Source organism: Sphaeramia orbicularis, chromosome 18 (genome assembly GCF_902148855.1).
Source record: "Sphaeramia orbicularis chromosome 18, fSphaOr1.1, whole genome shotgun sequence".
NCBI lineage: Eukaryota > Metazoa > Chordata > Actinopteri > Kurtiformes > Apogonidae > Sphaeramia > Sphaeramia orbicularis.
Window position 1 is genome coordinate 44,193,154 of NC_043974.1, and position 17,649 is coordinate 44,210,802.

Sequence of the window (17,649 nt, forward strand, 5' to 3'; positions counted from 1 at the left end):
TTTCTATGGTTTTTGGGTGGTGTTTGGGTGGTTTTTTGGGGTTGTTTTTGGGTGTGGTTTGGGTTGGTTTTGGATTTTTTTGGGGTGTTTTTGGATGGTTTTTTTGGTTGTTTTTGGGCAGTGTTTGGGTGGTTTTGGGGTTGTTTCTGGGTAGTTTTTGTCGTTTTGGGGTGTTTTTGGGTGGTTTCTGGGGGCTGGAATGGATTAATTACGTTTCTAGAACAAATGAAAGTGGTACCGCCAGGTTCATCTGTATTCGAAGCTCTTAAATAAGTCAGTGGTGACTTTCTGCTGATAATGATTCCATGCGTATGCCTGTCGTCTCTGATATATTTATCTAAGGTAAATGTAAACTTCAGCGTCATCTGAGGGACGTTTGGCGTCCGTCCTTAACCCCGGTCGAACCCTCCTTCAGGTGCTTTAATCACTCTTCAACCCTTAACTCATTCCTTTCCTATGAATCCAGTGTAAACAGGCGCCTTATTATCAACACAAATCACACATGAATGGACAGGAGTGGTGAAAACACAGGCTGGGTTCTATACACACAGCCACTGTTCCAGCCTCTTCTGGTCCAGGCCCAGTGTTAAGTGCACTCAAATAGGAAATTTAAGAGGCGAGGAGTGTGTTGGTTTATGTTATGACTGGACGCCACCTGAAGGCAACGCTGGCTGTTTTTGGCTTCTGTCACAACACAGATTTAGAGTCGCATGGACATGGGGGAGGCTTCACGTCTGTGAGTGTTTTTAGGACCATTATTTAATAATGCCTGCGATGGGAACGTCTGTGTTATGATTTTAATGTTGATGCATTTTCAGAGGAATAGAAGGAAACTGAACACAGGCTGCTGCTGCCGCCGCTGTTTGGATCTTTTTTTAGAGTTCTAATCGTTTTATGTTTGAAGAAAATGACAATTATCGTGTTTAAAGAGGATGCAGACAAAAAAAACATCTATTCAAGGCCATGAATTGCAGCTGTTTTGCTGTAATTAACCAGATAAGGTCACGTAAAAGTAAAAAATTTAACGCATTGGTATTGATCTTGAAAATCCAGAGGGTTATTGAACCATATTTCAGAGTAAAACATCATAACTGAAGGTGTTCGACCTGTGGTTTTACCTTCAAAGCAACTTCATCAACATATAAACCTGTTTAATAATTCTGCTCCAGTTAAAGAATATTTCAGGCCCTCAGATCAGTGGAAACAGGCTTTTACACCAGTGATTTGACCTCCAGGTGCCTCTTTCAGGGGCCAAATTCAGCCCGATTTAATCTCCAGTGGGCCGGACCAGTAAAATAATAACAGAATAACCTTTAAATAATGACAACTCCAAATTTTTGTCTCTGTTTTAACACAAAAAAACCTACTTACTTACTTTTATAAACTATCCAAACAAAAAAGATGTGAATAACCTGAAAAAAGTGACATTTTGTAAGAAAAATCAGTGCAATTTTAACAAAATTCTGCCTCAACTTATCATTTCTACATGTGCATTATGGATCAGATCTACAAAGACACTAAACACTGAGGAACAGGCAGAGAATTGTTAAACTTGTGCTTAATTTTCTTTAGACATTTCAGGTTGTTCATATTTGTTCAGGTTATTCACATTTTATTGTTACAGGATAGTTTGTAAATGTAAATGTTTTCATAATTTGATGTTATTCTTTACACTAAAACAAAGACAAAAAAATTTTAGTTGCTATTATTTATCGGCATAATGTAATATTATTTTTTTCACATCAAACCGAGAAGAAAATATAGTCATTGTTTTTTATAGGTTCTTCTGCTGTTATTATTTGACTGTAGATCAGATTGGTCTGTATGTGGAACCTGAACTAAAATGAGTTCCACAGCCTTGACTGTGGAATTTTTGCACTTTACAAATTCATTCCACGGGCCGGATTGGAACCTTTGGTGGGATACATTCGGCTCCTGGGACACATGTTTGAGACCCCTGTGCTAAATAATAATAATGATAATAATAAATGTTATTTCTAAGCGCCTTTCAAGACACCCAAGGACACTGTGCAACAAGATAAAACAGACAATGCATAAAATACAAAGAAATAAACAATATAGAAAAGAATAATTACGATAGATAGAAATGAAGATGTAAAATGGAGAGTAGAATTCATGGTGGGTAGGCTACTCTGAAAAGGTGAGTTTTGAGTCTGGATTTGAATGTGGGGAGAGAGTCACAGTAACGGACGGAAGGTGGGAGGGAGTTCCAGAGCTGGGGAGTGACGTGACATCAGCCTCCATCCTGTGCTTCTCTACACAGCTGCACCCCTGTACCGGACAGAATCATACATGTCCTGTGGTCTGTGTGTTTCCAGTGGTGTCGGAGCAGGACAGTGCAGCGGCGCAGCAGTACAGCAGGCAGGGCTGCCCCACCGAGCTGCGGGCCGACCTGTGGGCCCTGATCCTCAACTCCACCAACCAGCCACAGGTACTGGAACACATCCACCTGGGGGTCAGCGGGTGGGTCTGTGGGTCAGCGGGTGGGTCCGTGGGTCAGCGGGTGGGTCCGTGGGTCAGCGGGTCAGCGGGTGGGTCTGTGGGTCAGCGGGTGGGTCCGTGGGTCAGCGGGTCAGTGGGTGGGTCTGTGGGTCAGCGGGTGGGTCCGTGGGTCAGCGGGTGGGTCTGTGGGTCAACGGGTGGGTCCGTGGGTCAGTGGGTGGTGTCTGTGGGTCAACGGGTGGGTCCGTGGGTCAGTGGGTGGTGTCTGTGGGCCAGCGGGTGAGTCTCTGGGTCAGCGGGTGGGTCCTTGGGTCAGCGGGTAGGTCCATGGGTCAGCGGGTGGGTCCATGGGTCAGTGGGTGGTGTCTGTGGGCCAGCGGGTGGGTCTCTGGGTCAGCGGGTGGGTCCGTGGGTCAGCGGGTGGGTCCATACGTCAGCGGGTGGGTCCATGGGTCAGTGGGTGGTGTCTGTGGGCCAGCGGGTGGGTCCATAGGTCAGCTGGTGGGTCTCTGGGTCAGCGGGTGGGTCCATGGGTCAACAGGTGGGTTTGTGGGTCCAGTCTTGGTGGGTTTGTGGGTCCAGTCTTGGTGGGTCCTTGGGTCCAGTCCCGGTGGATCCGTGGGTCCACTCCCGGTGAGTCCGTGGGTCCAGTCCTGTTGGGTCCGTGGGTCCAGTCCTGTTGGGTCCATGGGTCCAGTCCTGTTGGGTCCATGGGTCCAGTCCAGTTGGGTCCGTGGGTCCAGTCCTGGTGGGTTTGTGGGTCCAGTCCTGTTGGGTCCGTGGGTCCAGTCCTGTTGGGTCCATGGGTCCAGTCCTGTTGGGTCCGTGGGTCCAGTCCTGGTGGGTTTGTGGGTCCAGTCCTGTTGGGTTTGTGGGTCCAGTCCTGTTGGGTCTGTGGGCCCAGTCCTGTTGGGTCCGTGGGTCCAATCCTGTTGGGTCTGTGGGTCCAGTCCTGTTGGGTCAGTGGGTCCAGTCTTGTCAGTCCTGTTGGGTCAGTGGGTCCAGTCCCGGTGGGTCAGTGGGTCCAGTCCTGTTGGGTCAGTGGGTCCAGTCCTGTTGGGTCCGTGGGTCCAGTCCTGTTGGGTCAGTGGGTCCAGTCCTGTTGGGTCCGTGGGTCCAGTCCTGTTGGGTCCGTGGGTCCAGTCCTGTTGGGTCTGTGGGTCCAGTCCTGTTGGGTCAGTGGGTCCAGTCCTGTTGGGTCCGTGGGTCCAGTCCTGTTGGGTCAGTGGGTCCAGTCCTGTTGGGTCAGTGGGTCCAGTCCTGTTGGGTCCGTGGGTCCAGTCCTGTTGGGTCAGTGGGTCCAGTCCTGTTGGGTCAGTGGGTCCAGTCCTGTTGGGTCTGTGGGCCCAGTCCTGTTGGGTCCGTGGGTCCAGTCCTGTTGGGTCCGTGGGTCCAGTCCTGTTGGGTCAGTGGGTCCAGTCTTGTCAGTCCTGTTGGGTCAGTGGGTCCAGTCTTGTCAGTCCTGTTGGGTCAGTGGGTCCAGTCCTGTTGGGTCAGTGGGTCCAGTCTTGTCAGTCCTGTTGGGTCAGTGGGTCCAGTCTTGTCAGTCCTGTTGGGTCCTCAGCGTGGTGCACACAGCTGCGCTCATCCCAGCCCACTCAGCCTTCAGAAACACTTCCTGTGACAGGTCGTGGTTCTGGAGTCTGCTGTTGTGAATCTTAGTCCTGATGACACTCTGGAGCCACATTTAGAAACACCACCACCCTTTGGTTGTGGGTTTGAATCCAGATTCCTGCTGTGGTCTGTGAAACTGTGGCTGATAATCAGTAGTTAAGTAGAGGATGATTTAGATCTGACCATGTAACTGAACAAACTAAACTGGTGAAGTGACTAAATATGTTCTACTGTGTTAGCTACATGTTAGCTTCATTATGCTAATGAATAATACAAGTATTTAGAGTAAGAAAAATACACGTAAAAAAGAACTGTAACTTAGAATTCAATGGCAGAAGATCATATCTACTACTGACACTCTGACACTACTACTACTACTACTACTACTACCACTACTACTACTACTACTACTACCACTACTACTACTACTACTACCACTACTACTACTACTACTACTACCACTACTACTACTACTACTACTACTACTACTACTACCACTACTACTACTACTACTACTACTACCACTACTACTACTACTACTACCACTACTACTACTACTACTACTACTACTACTACTACTACCACTACTACTACTACTACCACTACTACTACTACTACTACCACTACTACTACTACTACTACTACTACTACTACTACTACTACTACTACCACTACTACTACTACTACTACCACTACTACCACCACTACTACTACTACTACTACTACTACTACTACTACTACTACTACTACCACCACTACTACTACTACTACTGCTACTACTACTACCACCACTACTACTACTACTACTACTACTACTACTACTACTACTACTACTACTACTACTACCACCACTACTACTACTACTACTACCACCACTACTACTACTACTACTACCACCACTACTACTACTACTACTACCACCACGACTACTACTACTACTACTACTACTACTACTACTACTACTACTACTACTACTACTACCACTACTACTACTACTACTACTACTACTACTACTACTACTACCACTACTACTACTACTACTACTACTACTACTACTACTACTACCACTACTACTACTACCACCACTACTACTACTACTACTACTACTACCACCACCACTACTACTACTACTACTGCTACTACTACTACCACCACTACTACTACTACTACTACTACTACTACTACTACTACTACTACTACTACTACTACTACCACCACTACTACTACTACTACTACCACCACGACTACTACTACTACTACTACTACTACTACTACTACTACTACTACTACTACTACCACTACTACTACTACTACTACTACTACTACTACTACCACTACTACTACTACTACTACTACTACTACTACTACTACTACCACTACTACTACTACCACCACTACTACTACTACTACTACTACCACCACCACTACTACTACTACTACTACTACTACCACCACTACTACTACTACTACTACCACCACTACTACTACTACTACTACTACTACTACTACTACTACTACTACCACCACCACCACCACCACCACCACTACTACTACTACTACTACCACCACTACTACTACTACTACTACCACTACTACTACTACTACTACTACTACTACTACTACTACTACTACTACTACTACTACCACCACCACTACTACTACTACTACTACCACTACTACTACTACTACTACCACCACTACTACTACTACTACTACTACCACCACTACTACTACTACTACCACCACTACTACTACTACTACTACCACCACTACTACTACTACTACTACTACTACTACTACCACCACCACTACTACTACTACTACTACTACTACTACCACTACTACTACTACCACTACCACCACCACTACTACTACTACTACTACTACTACTACTACTACTACTACTACCACTACTACTACTACTACTACTACTACCACTACTACTACTACTACCACCACTACTACTACTACTTCTACTCCTACTCCTCCTACTACTACTACTACTACTACTACTACTACTACTACTACTACTACTACTACCACCACTACTACTACTACTCCTACTCCTACTCCTCCTACTACTCCTACTACTACTCCTACTACTACTACTACTACTACTACTACTACTACTACTACTACTACTACTACCACTACTACTACTACTACCACCACTACTACTACTACTTCTACTCCTACTCCTCCTACTACTACTACTACTACTACTACTACTACTACTACTACTACTACTACCACCACTACTACTACTACTCCTACTCCTACTCCTCCTACTACTCCTACTACTACTCCTACTACTACTACTACTACTACTACTACTACTACTACTACTACTACTACTACTACTACTACTACTACTACCACCACTACTACTACTACTCCTACTCCTACTCCTCCTACTACTCCTACTACTACTCCTACTACTACTACTACTACTACTACTACTACTACTACTACTACTACTACCACTACTACTACTACTACCACCACTACTACTACTACTTCTACTCCTACTCCTCCTACTACTACTACTACTACTACTACTACTACTACTACTACTACTACTACTACCACCACTACTACTACTACTCCTACTCCTACTCCTCCTACTACTCCTACTACTACTCCTACTACTACTACTACTACTACTACTACTACTACTACTACTACTACTACTACTACTGTCTTTTGCGGTACAGTCATGATCCTGGAGTTACATCCAAATTCTAAAGTTTAGTTCCTTGTTTTCTCTGACTCAGGCTGTTTATTCGTTACTTATGTGATGTTATTGCAGTATTTTGACCACATCTATACAAAGTAAACACTGTTCTACAGACTCTGTCCATGTGTGGAAGATGCTGCAGTGTTTTCATTACATACCTGGACTGTGGCCTGGTTTGTCCCAATGGAGTTTGGTTAATTTATTATATCCAAGAGGCGTTCAAGGAGCGTAGACCATAATGCCTCTACATGCAGGTGAATAGAATCAATCAGAACACTGATTATTGGCTAAACTGGGCTTTATTATCAGTGACAGAGGCTTGAAGCGCAGTCATTCTGTCTTATTTTGGATACATTTGAACGTCCCGTGTATTTGATTCTGGAGTCAGAACACTGCTCTGCACCGGCGGCAGCCATCATGGTTGTTGACTAAAGTGACTAAAGTGCAGCCTATAAATCATTCCGTCAAACTGTTCTCATATCAGTTTAGCGTCTGTTTGGTCTGGCACGACCCAGGCTTGTTGAAGTCGGTGTGAATGGGACATGGACCAGGATGAGCTGCCAAATGAAACCTCTGCATCCTCCTGAGCAGATCCGTCTGGTTCCCAGGCCTCGTAAGCAGTAGAACAGAATAGAATAGAATAGAGTAGAATAGAGTAGAATAGAGTAGAGTAGAATAGAATAGAGTAGAATAGAGTAGAATAGAATAGAGTAGAATAGGGTAGAATAGAGTAGAATAGAATAGAGTAGAATAGAGTAGAGTAGAGTAGAGTAGAATAGAATAGAATAGAATAGAGTAGAATAGGGTAGAATAGAGTAGAATAGAATAGAATAGAATAGAATAGAATAGAGTAGAATAGAGTAGAGTAGAGTAGAGTAGAATAGAATAGAATAGAATAGAATAGAATAGAATAGAATAGAATAGAGTAGAATAGGGTAGAATAGAGTAGAATAGAATAGAATAGAATAGAGTAGAATAGGGTAGAATAGAGTAGAATAGAATAGAGTAGAATAGAGTAGAGTAGAATAGAATAGAATAGAATAGAGTAGAATAGGGTAGAATAGAGTAGAATAGAATAGAATAGAATAGAGTAGAATAGGGTAGAATAGAGTAGAATAGAATAGAATAGAATAGAGTAGAATAGAGTAGAGTAGAGTAGAATAGAATAGAATAGAATAGAATAGAGTAGAATAGGGTAGAATAGAATAGAATAGAATAGAATAGAATAGAATAGAATAGAACAGAATAGAATAGACCTTTATTGTCACTGTCACAGGAACAATGAAAATCTCTTTAGCAGCAAAAACACTTGTTAAAAATATGTGATAAATATAAAAACTGTGTGTACTTTCACATGCCACTACTTTTCCCACTTGGTCACCCATTCCTGGAAAGGAGGCGCTCCATATTTCTTCCTGTTCTTCATGATAATTGGTCATCCAGCACAGTCCTGCACAGGTCCACTTTTCCAAACCCGTACCCACAAAGCTGAGTACGTAACCCGACCCACTACCTGCATTTTTTTCAAGTCCAATCCGCACCCGCTCGCACCCACGTACATTAGACCGGCGACCCGACCCGACCTGTGAATAAACTCATTGTCTACATCAGGGGTCACCAGTCCTGGTCCTGGAGGGCCGGTATCCTGCATGTTTTAGATGTTTCGCTCTTCCAGCACACGTGACGGTCATTATCAGGCTTCTGCAGAGCTGGATGATAGGCTTAGCATTTGAATCAGGTGTGTTGGAAGGGGGATACATCTAAAACATGCAGGATTCCGGCCCTCGAGGACCAGGATTGGTGACCCCTGGTCTACACAGTAACTCACTCTTAAGGTCTTTATTTTTGGTTAAAACACACGCTATCAATTAATCTGTAAAAGTGCTGCTCAGCGACGTCTGTGGGTGGATGTAGACAGAGGTGAAGCTCACTTCACAACAAAACAAACCAGCTGTGGATCGGCCACAATGAAACTAGATCATCATCATCATTAAATGTCCTGCAAATTATTTTCATCCATGAATCTTTTATCTTTTCACTTTGTTTAATTTTATTCATGCCCGCGAAAATTCTTCTTTTTACCTCTGCCAAGGAGGTTATGTTTTCATCGGGGTTTGTTTTTTTGTCTGTTAGCAAAATAACTCACAAAGTTATGGATGGGTTTGGATGAAATTTTCAGGAAATGTTGAAATTATGAAATTTTGGTGGTGATCAGGGGTGGGGGGGGGCTGATCTGCCTTGGTGGAGGTCTGCCGAGTGCTTTAGTGGAAGGATTTTGGATTTTGATGAAATTTTCAGGAGATGTTGATACAAGCACAAGGAACAAATGATTAAATATTGGTGGTGATGGGGGGGGGGGGGGGGTGCAGATTTTTTGTTTGTCCGTCTGTTAGCAAGATAACTCAAAGTTATGGAAGGATTTTGATGAAACTTTCAGGAAATGTTGATACTGGCACAAGGAACGAATGATTACATTTTGGTGGTGATCTGCTTTTCTAGTTTTTTTTTATCCATCCCTGCATGTTTTTGTGGGTACCCGACCTGGTGCAGGGGTCTGGACCAGCTCCTGAAAGGGGCTTTAACGTGGACTCATCGTCAGATTCCTGCTTCCCTTTGGAACCATGCGGTGGATCTAATAACAAAGGAACCCACCCACCCATAAATTGACATCACTGACCGTTGTTATTGTATAATAACCATGTACGTCCAGAGGAAACGACAGAATGATAAACAACAAAAAGTATGGAAATAAATATTGGTCTCTGTGTTGGTTTTACATTTCAGACATCATTCAGATTTGGCTCGACGTTAGATAACACATTTTTCTATGTTGTGACAAACTCAGACCACATATTTACTACTGTGCTTCTCATGTTCCTGTTGGCGTTCACACTCCATGGTCAAACACACTAGTGCAACACCATGTGACCTATATTCTCTGTATAATCTGTGAGTCGTCCTTGTAGTGTTTATCCGAGCCCGCTGCAGCTTGTCCTGTGTGTGCGAACGCTAACATAATCAAATGCCGGCGATTTAGCTCAGTTAGGCCAAACACAGCGGCTGTCTCTCTGTGTGGCGAAGCGCTCTGTAAACGCCCGAGCCAAGTCGATAAAACAGCGCTCGCGATGGGAAGATTACGCTTGTGCCAGAGCGATGTAACCCAGGTCTGGGTAGTGTTTCAGAGTTCAGGTCTATGTATGAATCAGCCTGGCATCGAGGAAATCCACTGGAAACACTTTGTCTGGACCTGCTGTGAAACGGGGCCATTAACGTTATCCAAGACTTTAACTCAAACTAGGGGCGGGAACGTAACTTTAGTAAATGAAATTAAAAATAAGAAGTTAAAGATAAGCTAATCGAGTCCAAACCAGTTTCTAGGCAACAACAGGAAGCTCCACTGCTGGAAACTAAAGTTGTTTGCAGCATCAAATTGTATCATCATAGCTTTTTTTGTGTAGTTCTAGAAGTTGTTAAAGGAGTGATATTTTGCTTTTTTAAATGGAATTCTTCATTTTCCAACATTTCTGTTAGTCACCCGAGAAAGGTGACTATGGGAATTTTAAGGGACGGCGCACAAGCAAAAAGTAAGCACACACTGGAAAAAAATCTAAATCTGACCAGGTGTATTTTTCTCATTTCTAGTCAAAATATCTCATCACGCTTAAAATAAGACACAATCATCTAAAGAGTGACTTTTCAGTGAGATATAAGACCTGATTTACAGACAATAGATCTGGAAAATCAGATTTCAAGAAATCTAACCAAGATAATTTTCACTCTTTCCATTGATAGATTTTTTTTTTTTTTGCTTAATTCAAGACTTTTGGGTTAATTGAAGATTTTTTGTGGTTAATTTGAGATTTTTTTTTTTTTTTTTGCTTAATTCAAGATTTTTTGTGTTTTGTTAGAGATTTTTTGCTTGATTCCAGATTTGTTTTTTTTTTTTTTTGTTTTTTTGCTTAATTTAAAAAAAAAAAAAAAAAATCTGCCAGTGGAACAAGTGAAAATCATCTTGGTTAGATTTCTTCAGATAAGATTTTCCAGATCTATTGTCTAAAAGTCAGTTCTTATATCTCACTGAAAAGTTAGTCTTTAGGTGATTCTGTCTTATTTAAGTGTAATGGGATATTTTGACTAGAAATTAGAAAAATACACTTGGTAAGATTTAGATTTTTTCCAGTGTGAGGAAGTGTAAATTTAATAATGCCCGGCTGGAAGTCCTATCATGTGTTAAACTTTGTGTGCTGGATTCATATCCTGACATTTTTGCTGTAACGTTACAACAGTCACTACTCATTGACTTTGGACTTTTCCAAACCAGACGGATACTTGGAATTTTATGGAAAAATATGGACATACCTGCTGTTGGTTTGTGGATAAAACAGCTGGCTGCTAGTCTTACCTTGGAAAGGCTAACATATGTTGTTAAAAGAAGCACAAGAAATTTGCCCTTTTATGGGTCCGTATATGGTTTTCTTGAAAAACCACAGCTCCATATGACTTGTACACTACTATGGTCTGATTTATAATTTTAGAATTGTATTGCCATTTTATTTTATTTTGTTTCATTTATTTATTTTATTTACTATTTCTATTTATCTAGAAAATCTTCAATTTTATGGTAATTACTTTTAAATATGTATTTTCTGTTTGTGTGGATGTATATTTTTCTGCTAGGATTGGGGTAATGTTATTTCTTTGTTTATATGCAAAAGAAAAATAAAGGGAAAAAAAGAAAATAAACTAGAAAAGCACTCGGAGAGCGCAGACCTCCGCCAAGGCAGATCTGCCCCCCCCCCGATCACCACCAAAATGTAATCATTTGTTCCTTGTGCCAGTATCAACATTTCCTGAAAGTTTCATGAAAATCCGTCCATAACTTTTTGAGTTATCTTGCTAACTAACAAACCAACAAACAAACAAACAAACCGTGGCAAAAACATAACGTCCTTGGTGGAGGTAAAAATGCCTGGTTCGAGAAAAGATCATTCTCGACCTGTTTGGAATTTTTGGAATGTGTTTGACGCTCAGTCAATTCATCATCATTCATAAATGATAAGAATCAAGGCGAAACACATGACTGATGTAAAAGCCAAAAGACAAACTCCTGCCATTTTCCTAAACTGTAGGACTCGTGAATTTTTGCCAGTATAGCCACGAAAAGGGCATTAAATTCAGTGCCAAGTAGTCTTAAAAAGTCTTAAATGTAACTTGTAGAAACCCGTAGGAACCCTGGGATAAGCTCTTCCAACATTATGGATGACATATTTTCTGAAATATTTGCAGCTGGTGTTACTTTGCCAAGTTTCATGCCTTTAGGAGGGTTTATGTCAGCACAAATACCAGCTTTTGGCCACGCCCCCACTGGCACTAATTAATGAGGGCTGTGGTTAAGACCTGTCCAGAAGTATGAACTATGTCTGGAGGAGGTGATTGGTAGGCTCAGACACGTTTCAACTCAACACAATTAAAGCTGCCAATGGAATTACAGCACAGTGGAAGTTAAACTACAGACTCTTTACTAATTCCTCTTTTGCCGCATTTCCACTACGTGGAACCAGTTCGACTCAGCTCGTCTCTCGCTGTTGTGCACCTCATTTCCTTTCCCCTACCTTCGGAAACTTGTATTTGAGGTGGTACAACATTTGTTGCCCACACCGGAACCAGAACTGGGCCCAGCTGACAGTCTGGTGTTCACTCTGCCGCTAGATTCACAAACGTCGCTAAGTAGTGAATCAAATGAATCCCATGCTGTGGACGAATGTTTGAACAGATTGGAGGGATTCCACCCTTTAGAAGAAATGGAAGCTTTGACAGTGTTCCAGTGGACCTGCTGTGGTCTTTTTAGACCGTTTCTGCCTCAACGCCATGTTGGCCACGTTCTGACCAAAACAATGCATGACGTCATCGCGCATGCGCAATGAAGGCGTAATTGATAAGCAGAACCATTAAGCAGGCAGGCCAACAATTCCAAGGAATCAAGCTACTGGGATCCAGTTCACAAAAAGAACTGGTTCTCGATTCCCATCCCTAGATATACGGTACAGATACTCCGACCTATTAAAACAGGTCTATTTAATAACATTAGGGCAGTTGTGTTGTGTTGTTTTTTTTCTTATTTTTTATGATTCTTGGTAGTTCCATATCACCACAAATACCAGTTAATATTGATGACGTATCGTGTGTATTATCCACTTGTACCTAAACTGATGGTTTCTACCAGGTTTGGAGGTACATGTTTGTGGTATTTGAGGAACTCACATACCAAAAGCTCTGTCTAGACTCACATTAATTAGATAAATGGTCTCCATCAAGGTGATGAGTTGTGGTTGGTGGTGGCCATTTTTAGGCCCAGTCTTACCATTTATAGAACAATCGTGGAGCTCAGTCCTGCTGCACTGTTCACCAAATTTGGTACTGATAGAATAAAAAAACAAAGAAAAACCAACACATTTTGCTGTTTTTAACTTAATACAAATTAATGAAAAATCCACAGTGGCAACTAAATGAAACTTAGTCAGTTCCTTAAAATAAGAATAAAACTTTTTATGTTTAATCTCAAAGTAACAAGAATAAACTTGGTATTTTTTGAACAAAGAGGTCATTTAACCCATAAAGGCCCAGTGTTACTTCTGTGGCAGCTCCACAATATTTGTTTTTCTATATTCAACTTTTCTGAAGTGATTTATCACTATTTATTTAAATATTACCCTCTGTGTTTTGCATTTTTTCAGTGAAAATCATGTATTTTCCTACATTTAATTTTTATTGATATATTTTTATTTTACCTTTATTTAACCAGGAAGTCCCATTGAGATTAGGAACCTTTTTTGCAAGGGAGACCTGGCCAAGGCAGCAGCCATACAAAGTCCAAACAACATAAAACACATACATGATCCACAATGAACAATAAAACACAATAACAACTATTCTACCAAAACAGCATCAAGAAAAACAGTGACATTCCTCCTTTACTGCATTCTCCATGATACTTTCAAAATCATGAACAGAAATGAGTGCATGTATTTTTACAGTTTTTTGAAGATTATTCCATGACCGTGGTGCACGGTAGGAAAATGCTGTTTTTCCAAAGTCTGTCAGAACTCTGGGAACAATCAGTTTACTGATCATGTAGACGTTCATAAACATTCAGATTAAAGTTGAGGGTTATTGTATCGAAAACAGAGAACACTCAACAAAAAGTGACTATTTCAGCAAAGGTATCATTAACTGAACATAAACCCAGTGTGTCCATCCACTGGGACTGATCCAACTCCATGGGTTTTACCGGTGAATCAATGTTGTAGAAGACGACAGTGTTTCCACGGTAACTACGTAGCCTCTGAACGTCCAAATGGGTCATATCTGATGACCACGAAAAGATGAATAACTGTATTTTACACCAATTATTTACATGTATTGATAGAATTAATGGATCAACAGATATTAAACAGTTTAGATCAGTAGATGGTTTTGGTTTCCAGTGAATGTTTGGGTCTGTATGGGTTAAAGAAAGTTACACTAAAGGAGATTATGAGGAAAAATAAAACTATAAAACAATACAAATAAAATAAAAGCCGGTTTGTTTTACGTTTCTAAATTGTGTATAAGAATAAATTGGTTTCGCTCAATACTGGAGCTTTAATAAGTCATGCTTTCTGTCACATCCTCCTGAGACCCAGGGAAGTGGAAGTTTGAGCTTATTTACTTTAAAGTGTCAATCAATCAAATTTTATTTATACAGCGCCAAATCATAACAAAAGTTATCTCATGACACTTTACATATCGAGCCGGTTGAAACCAGACTCTCAAGCCAAAGTGTGTTGATCGGAAACTGCATCATGCAACAGTTTTTTCAGATACATTTCTAAAAGTATTTTTATTTAATTATTTATTTATTTTTATTTTTAATGGAATGTCCTTTTCAATGGACATCATTTTTTAAGTAGAACTGTCAAACTTTTGTCCCCTACAGAGGACAAAAATGGATTGCTGGGCCTCAGGAGGATATGTGATGTCTTTATTCATCTAACCTTTTTAAGCTTCTATAAATCAATTCTTAATCAATTTTCTTGCATCTGAAAAAGTCAAACTCACAAAACTCTGGAACCAAAATGAAAAACTAAAAAAACGTAACAATTTTATGTGAAAACCGCCACATCCGCTGTTGAAAATATCTCCCGTCCAGTCCGTCCGCTCGGTTGCATTTATGTCATGGAAACCATAATAAAGTATAGCTACATTAAACATGCTTCCAGCGGTTGCCAGGGCGATGTATGGAGTTCTGTCAGCGGTTGCAGATCCGTCCCACCTCCTGGTTTGTGTCCAGGCTGTAGATCTGAGCTGTCACACCGACTATCTCTGGTTCTGTTCACGTCCAGGCAGCGTCCCAGCTGTCAAACAGGACGGTTTTATCACCGTCCACACCGCATTTATGATAGAACCTGTCTCAAACCGGAGACACGCTTGAGTTTAACCATGGGGTCGGAAACGTGGAAACACCCGTTGGTTCAGCTGGGTTTAATCCTGCCGTCGTTACTGTCATTACAGGAACATAAAACTGAGTGAACTGTATCTGTGGAGAATTGTGAGAATTAAGGAAAATGCTCTGAAAGTTTTTTTTTTTAATCAATTTTTAAAATTTATTTTCATTGTGCATCTCCAGAAGTACAATACAAAAAACAGAAAGAAATTCCCATTTATGATATAAGATTTTGTGACACACCAAGTATAAACCCCACCCCCCCAGAACCAATGGTGACCCCCATTAAGTTTGCAAACTATTAAATACAACCTCAATTCCCAAAGAAGTTGGGACGCTGTATGAAATGCTGAAAAAAACTTTTGGTGGATTCCTCCCCCACCACAGTCTTGTGCTAGTAGTTTTGGTTTCTTAACCTCCTCAGACCCTCCTGGGTTAAGAGTGTCACAACTTTATACAAAACAAAAAAAGAAAAGAAAACTGTCCACCACAAAGGAAATTCCATAAAAATTAAAAAAAAACTGCATCTGAAAAAACTGTTGCATCATGATGTTTCCAATATCGGCACTTATTTAATAAAAAACAAAAAAAGCTGGTACTTTGCCGACATTTCCTGGGTCTGAGGAGGTTCAGTTACAGTTAATAATTACATCACACAGTTTAGTTTAAACATTCTAATTTGGGTGCGCACATATTTGTAGATGTTTGAATTATTTACTTACATTTTTTCTTGAGTTGCCAGACAAAAGACCTGACTAATGGACTTGGCTATTATTTAAGAAGCAGGAAGGAACTATTACCACATGACTGGGGGGGGGGGGGGGGGGCACTGTTTGTTTCTTTGTGTTAATTTAGTCGCTTAAATTCTTGGTTTAAATCACATTTATTTCACACACTTTGTATTTTTGTGTCTAGTTATGATTATTTTCTTTTTAATTATATTTTTCTTTTGTCCAGACAAGGTGTAGTTTTTTAGATGTTACCTGCTTGACAGTTTCAGTTGTGACTCCTGTCTTCCCCAGAAGCGCCGCCCAACGTGCTGCTGACGTGTCACAGTCGAAACTGTCAAGCAGGTAACGTCTATAAAACTATACCTTGTCTGAACAAAAGAAAAAAAGAAAAGTATAATTACATTAACAGAAGCCAAAATGAATGTCATTAGCCCTATTTGCTTTTTATGTTATTTTGACTAAATTAATGGTTTGGTTGAATTTCTTGGTGTATTGCCTCCCCCTTGTGTTTGATTTGGGTTAGTCCCCTTCTGTTTAAGCACACGTTGGTTCATTGTCCGGTTAGGTCAGTTTTTGTTCTGTTGCAGTTCTAATAATAATAATAATAATAATAATAATAATAATAACTAGAAGCACTCGGAGAGCGCAGACCTCCGCCAAGGCTGATCAGTGGGCCCCCCCGTGGGCCCCCCCCACCCCCGATCACCCCCAAAAGTTAATCATTTCTTCCTTATCCCATTTCCAACAAACCCTGAAAATTTCATCAAAATCTGTCCATAACTTTTTGAGTTATGTTGCACACTAACAGACAGACAAACAAACAAACCCTGGCAAAAACATAACTTCCTTGGCGGAGGTAATAATAATAATAATAATAATAATAATAATAATGATAATACATCACACTTATATAGCGCTTTTTTGGACACTCAAAGATGCTTCACAAACAAACAAAACAAAAAGAACAGAGAGAAAAAACGACGCTCAAGAAAATGCAAGTTTGAACAGGTGAGTTTTTAGAAGTGATTTAAAGTTTTATGTTGAGTCTCTGATGTTTCTCTGACCTGATGTTTTGTGGGAGTGAGTTCCATAGGGTGGGGGCGGCTGCAGCAGAAGGCTCGGCCCCCCAAGGTCCGGTGCTTTGTCCTAGTGGTGGGAGTGAGGAGGTTAGTGCTGGCTGATCTGAGGCAGCGGGTGGGGGGGGCAGTGCTGCTGAAGGAGATCAGTGAGATAGGGAAGGGCCAGGTTATGGAGGGACTTGTAGGTGAGGAGGGGGACCTTGTATTGGATGTGGTATACGGGGAGCCAGTGGAGTTGTTTGAGAGTGGGGGTGATGTGGTCACTGGAGCGGGTACAAGTGAGGAGGCGGGCGGCAGAATTCTGGATATACTGCAGTTTTTGGAGCTGGTTTTGGTTTAGTTGAGCTCAGCCTGGCCCATCTTTGTTCATTTTGTTAATTAACATGTTTTGGAGCTCGTGTTAACATTTTTGTAATTTTATTAAATTATCATTTTTCCTAATTTCACCACCTTTGCCCTGGTCCTTATGTTTGGGCCTCTACAAAACCGAATAGTGAGTCTGAATTTGTTGCTGCCATCAAATTGAAAATTACCTTATTTAAA

At 41.2% G+C, this 17,649-nt stretch overlaps 1 protein-coding gene across 1 annotated transcript in view; it reads left to right on the plus strand.

The window, feature by feature from the left end:
• Positions 1-17,649, plus strand: part of tbc1d19 (TBC1 domain family, member 19) — a 47,949-nt gene that overhangs the window by 19,202 nt on the left and 11,098 nt on the right. Inside the window, exon 11 of the mRNA XM_030162950.1 lies at positions 2,340-2,452. Within this exon, the coding sequence (XP_030018810.1) occupies positions 2,340-2,452 (113 nt within the window). The remainder of the gene's footprint in view (positions 1-2,339; positions 2,453-17,649) is intronic.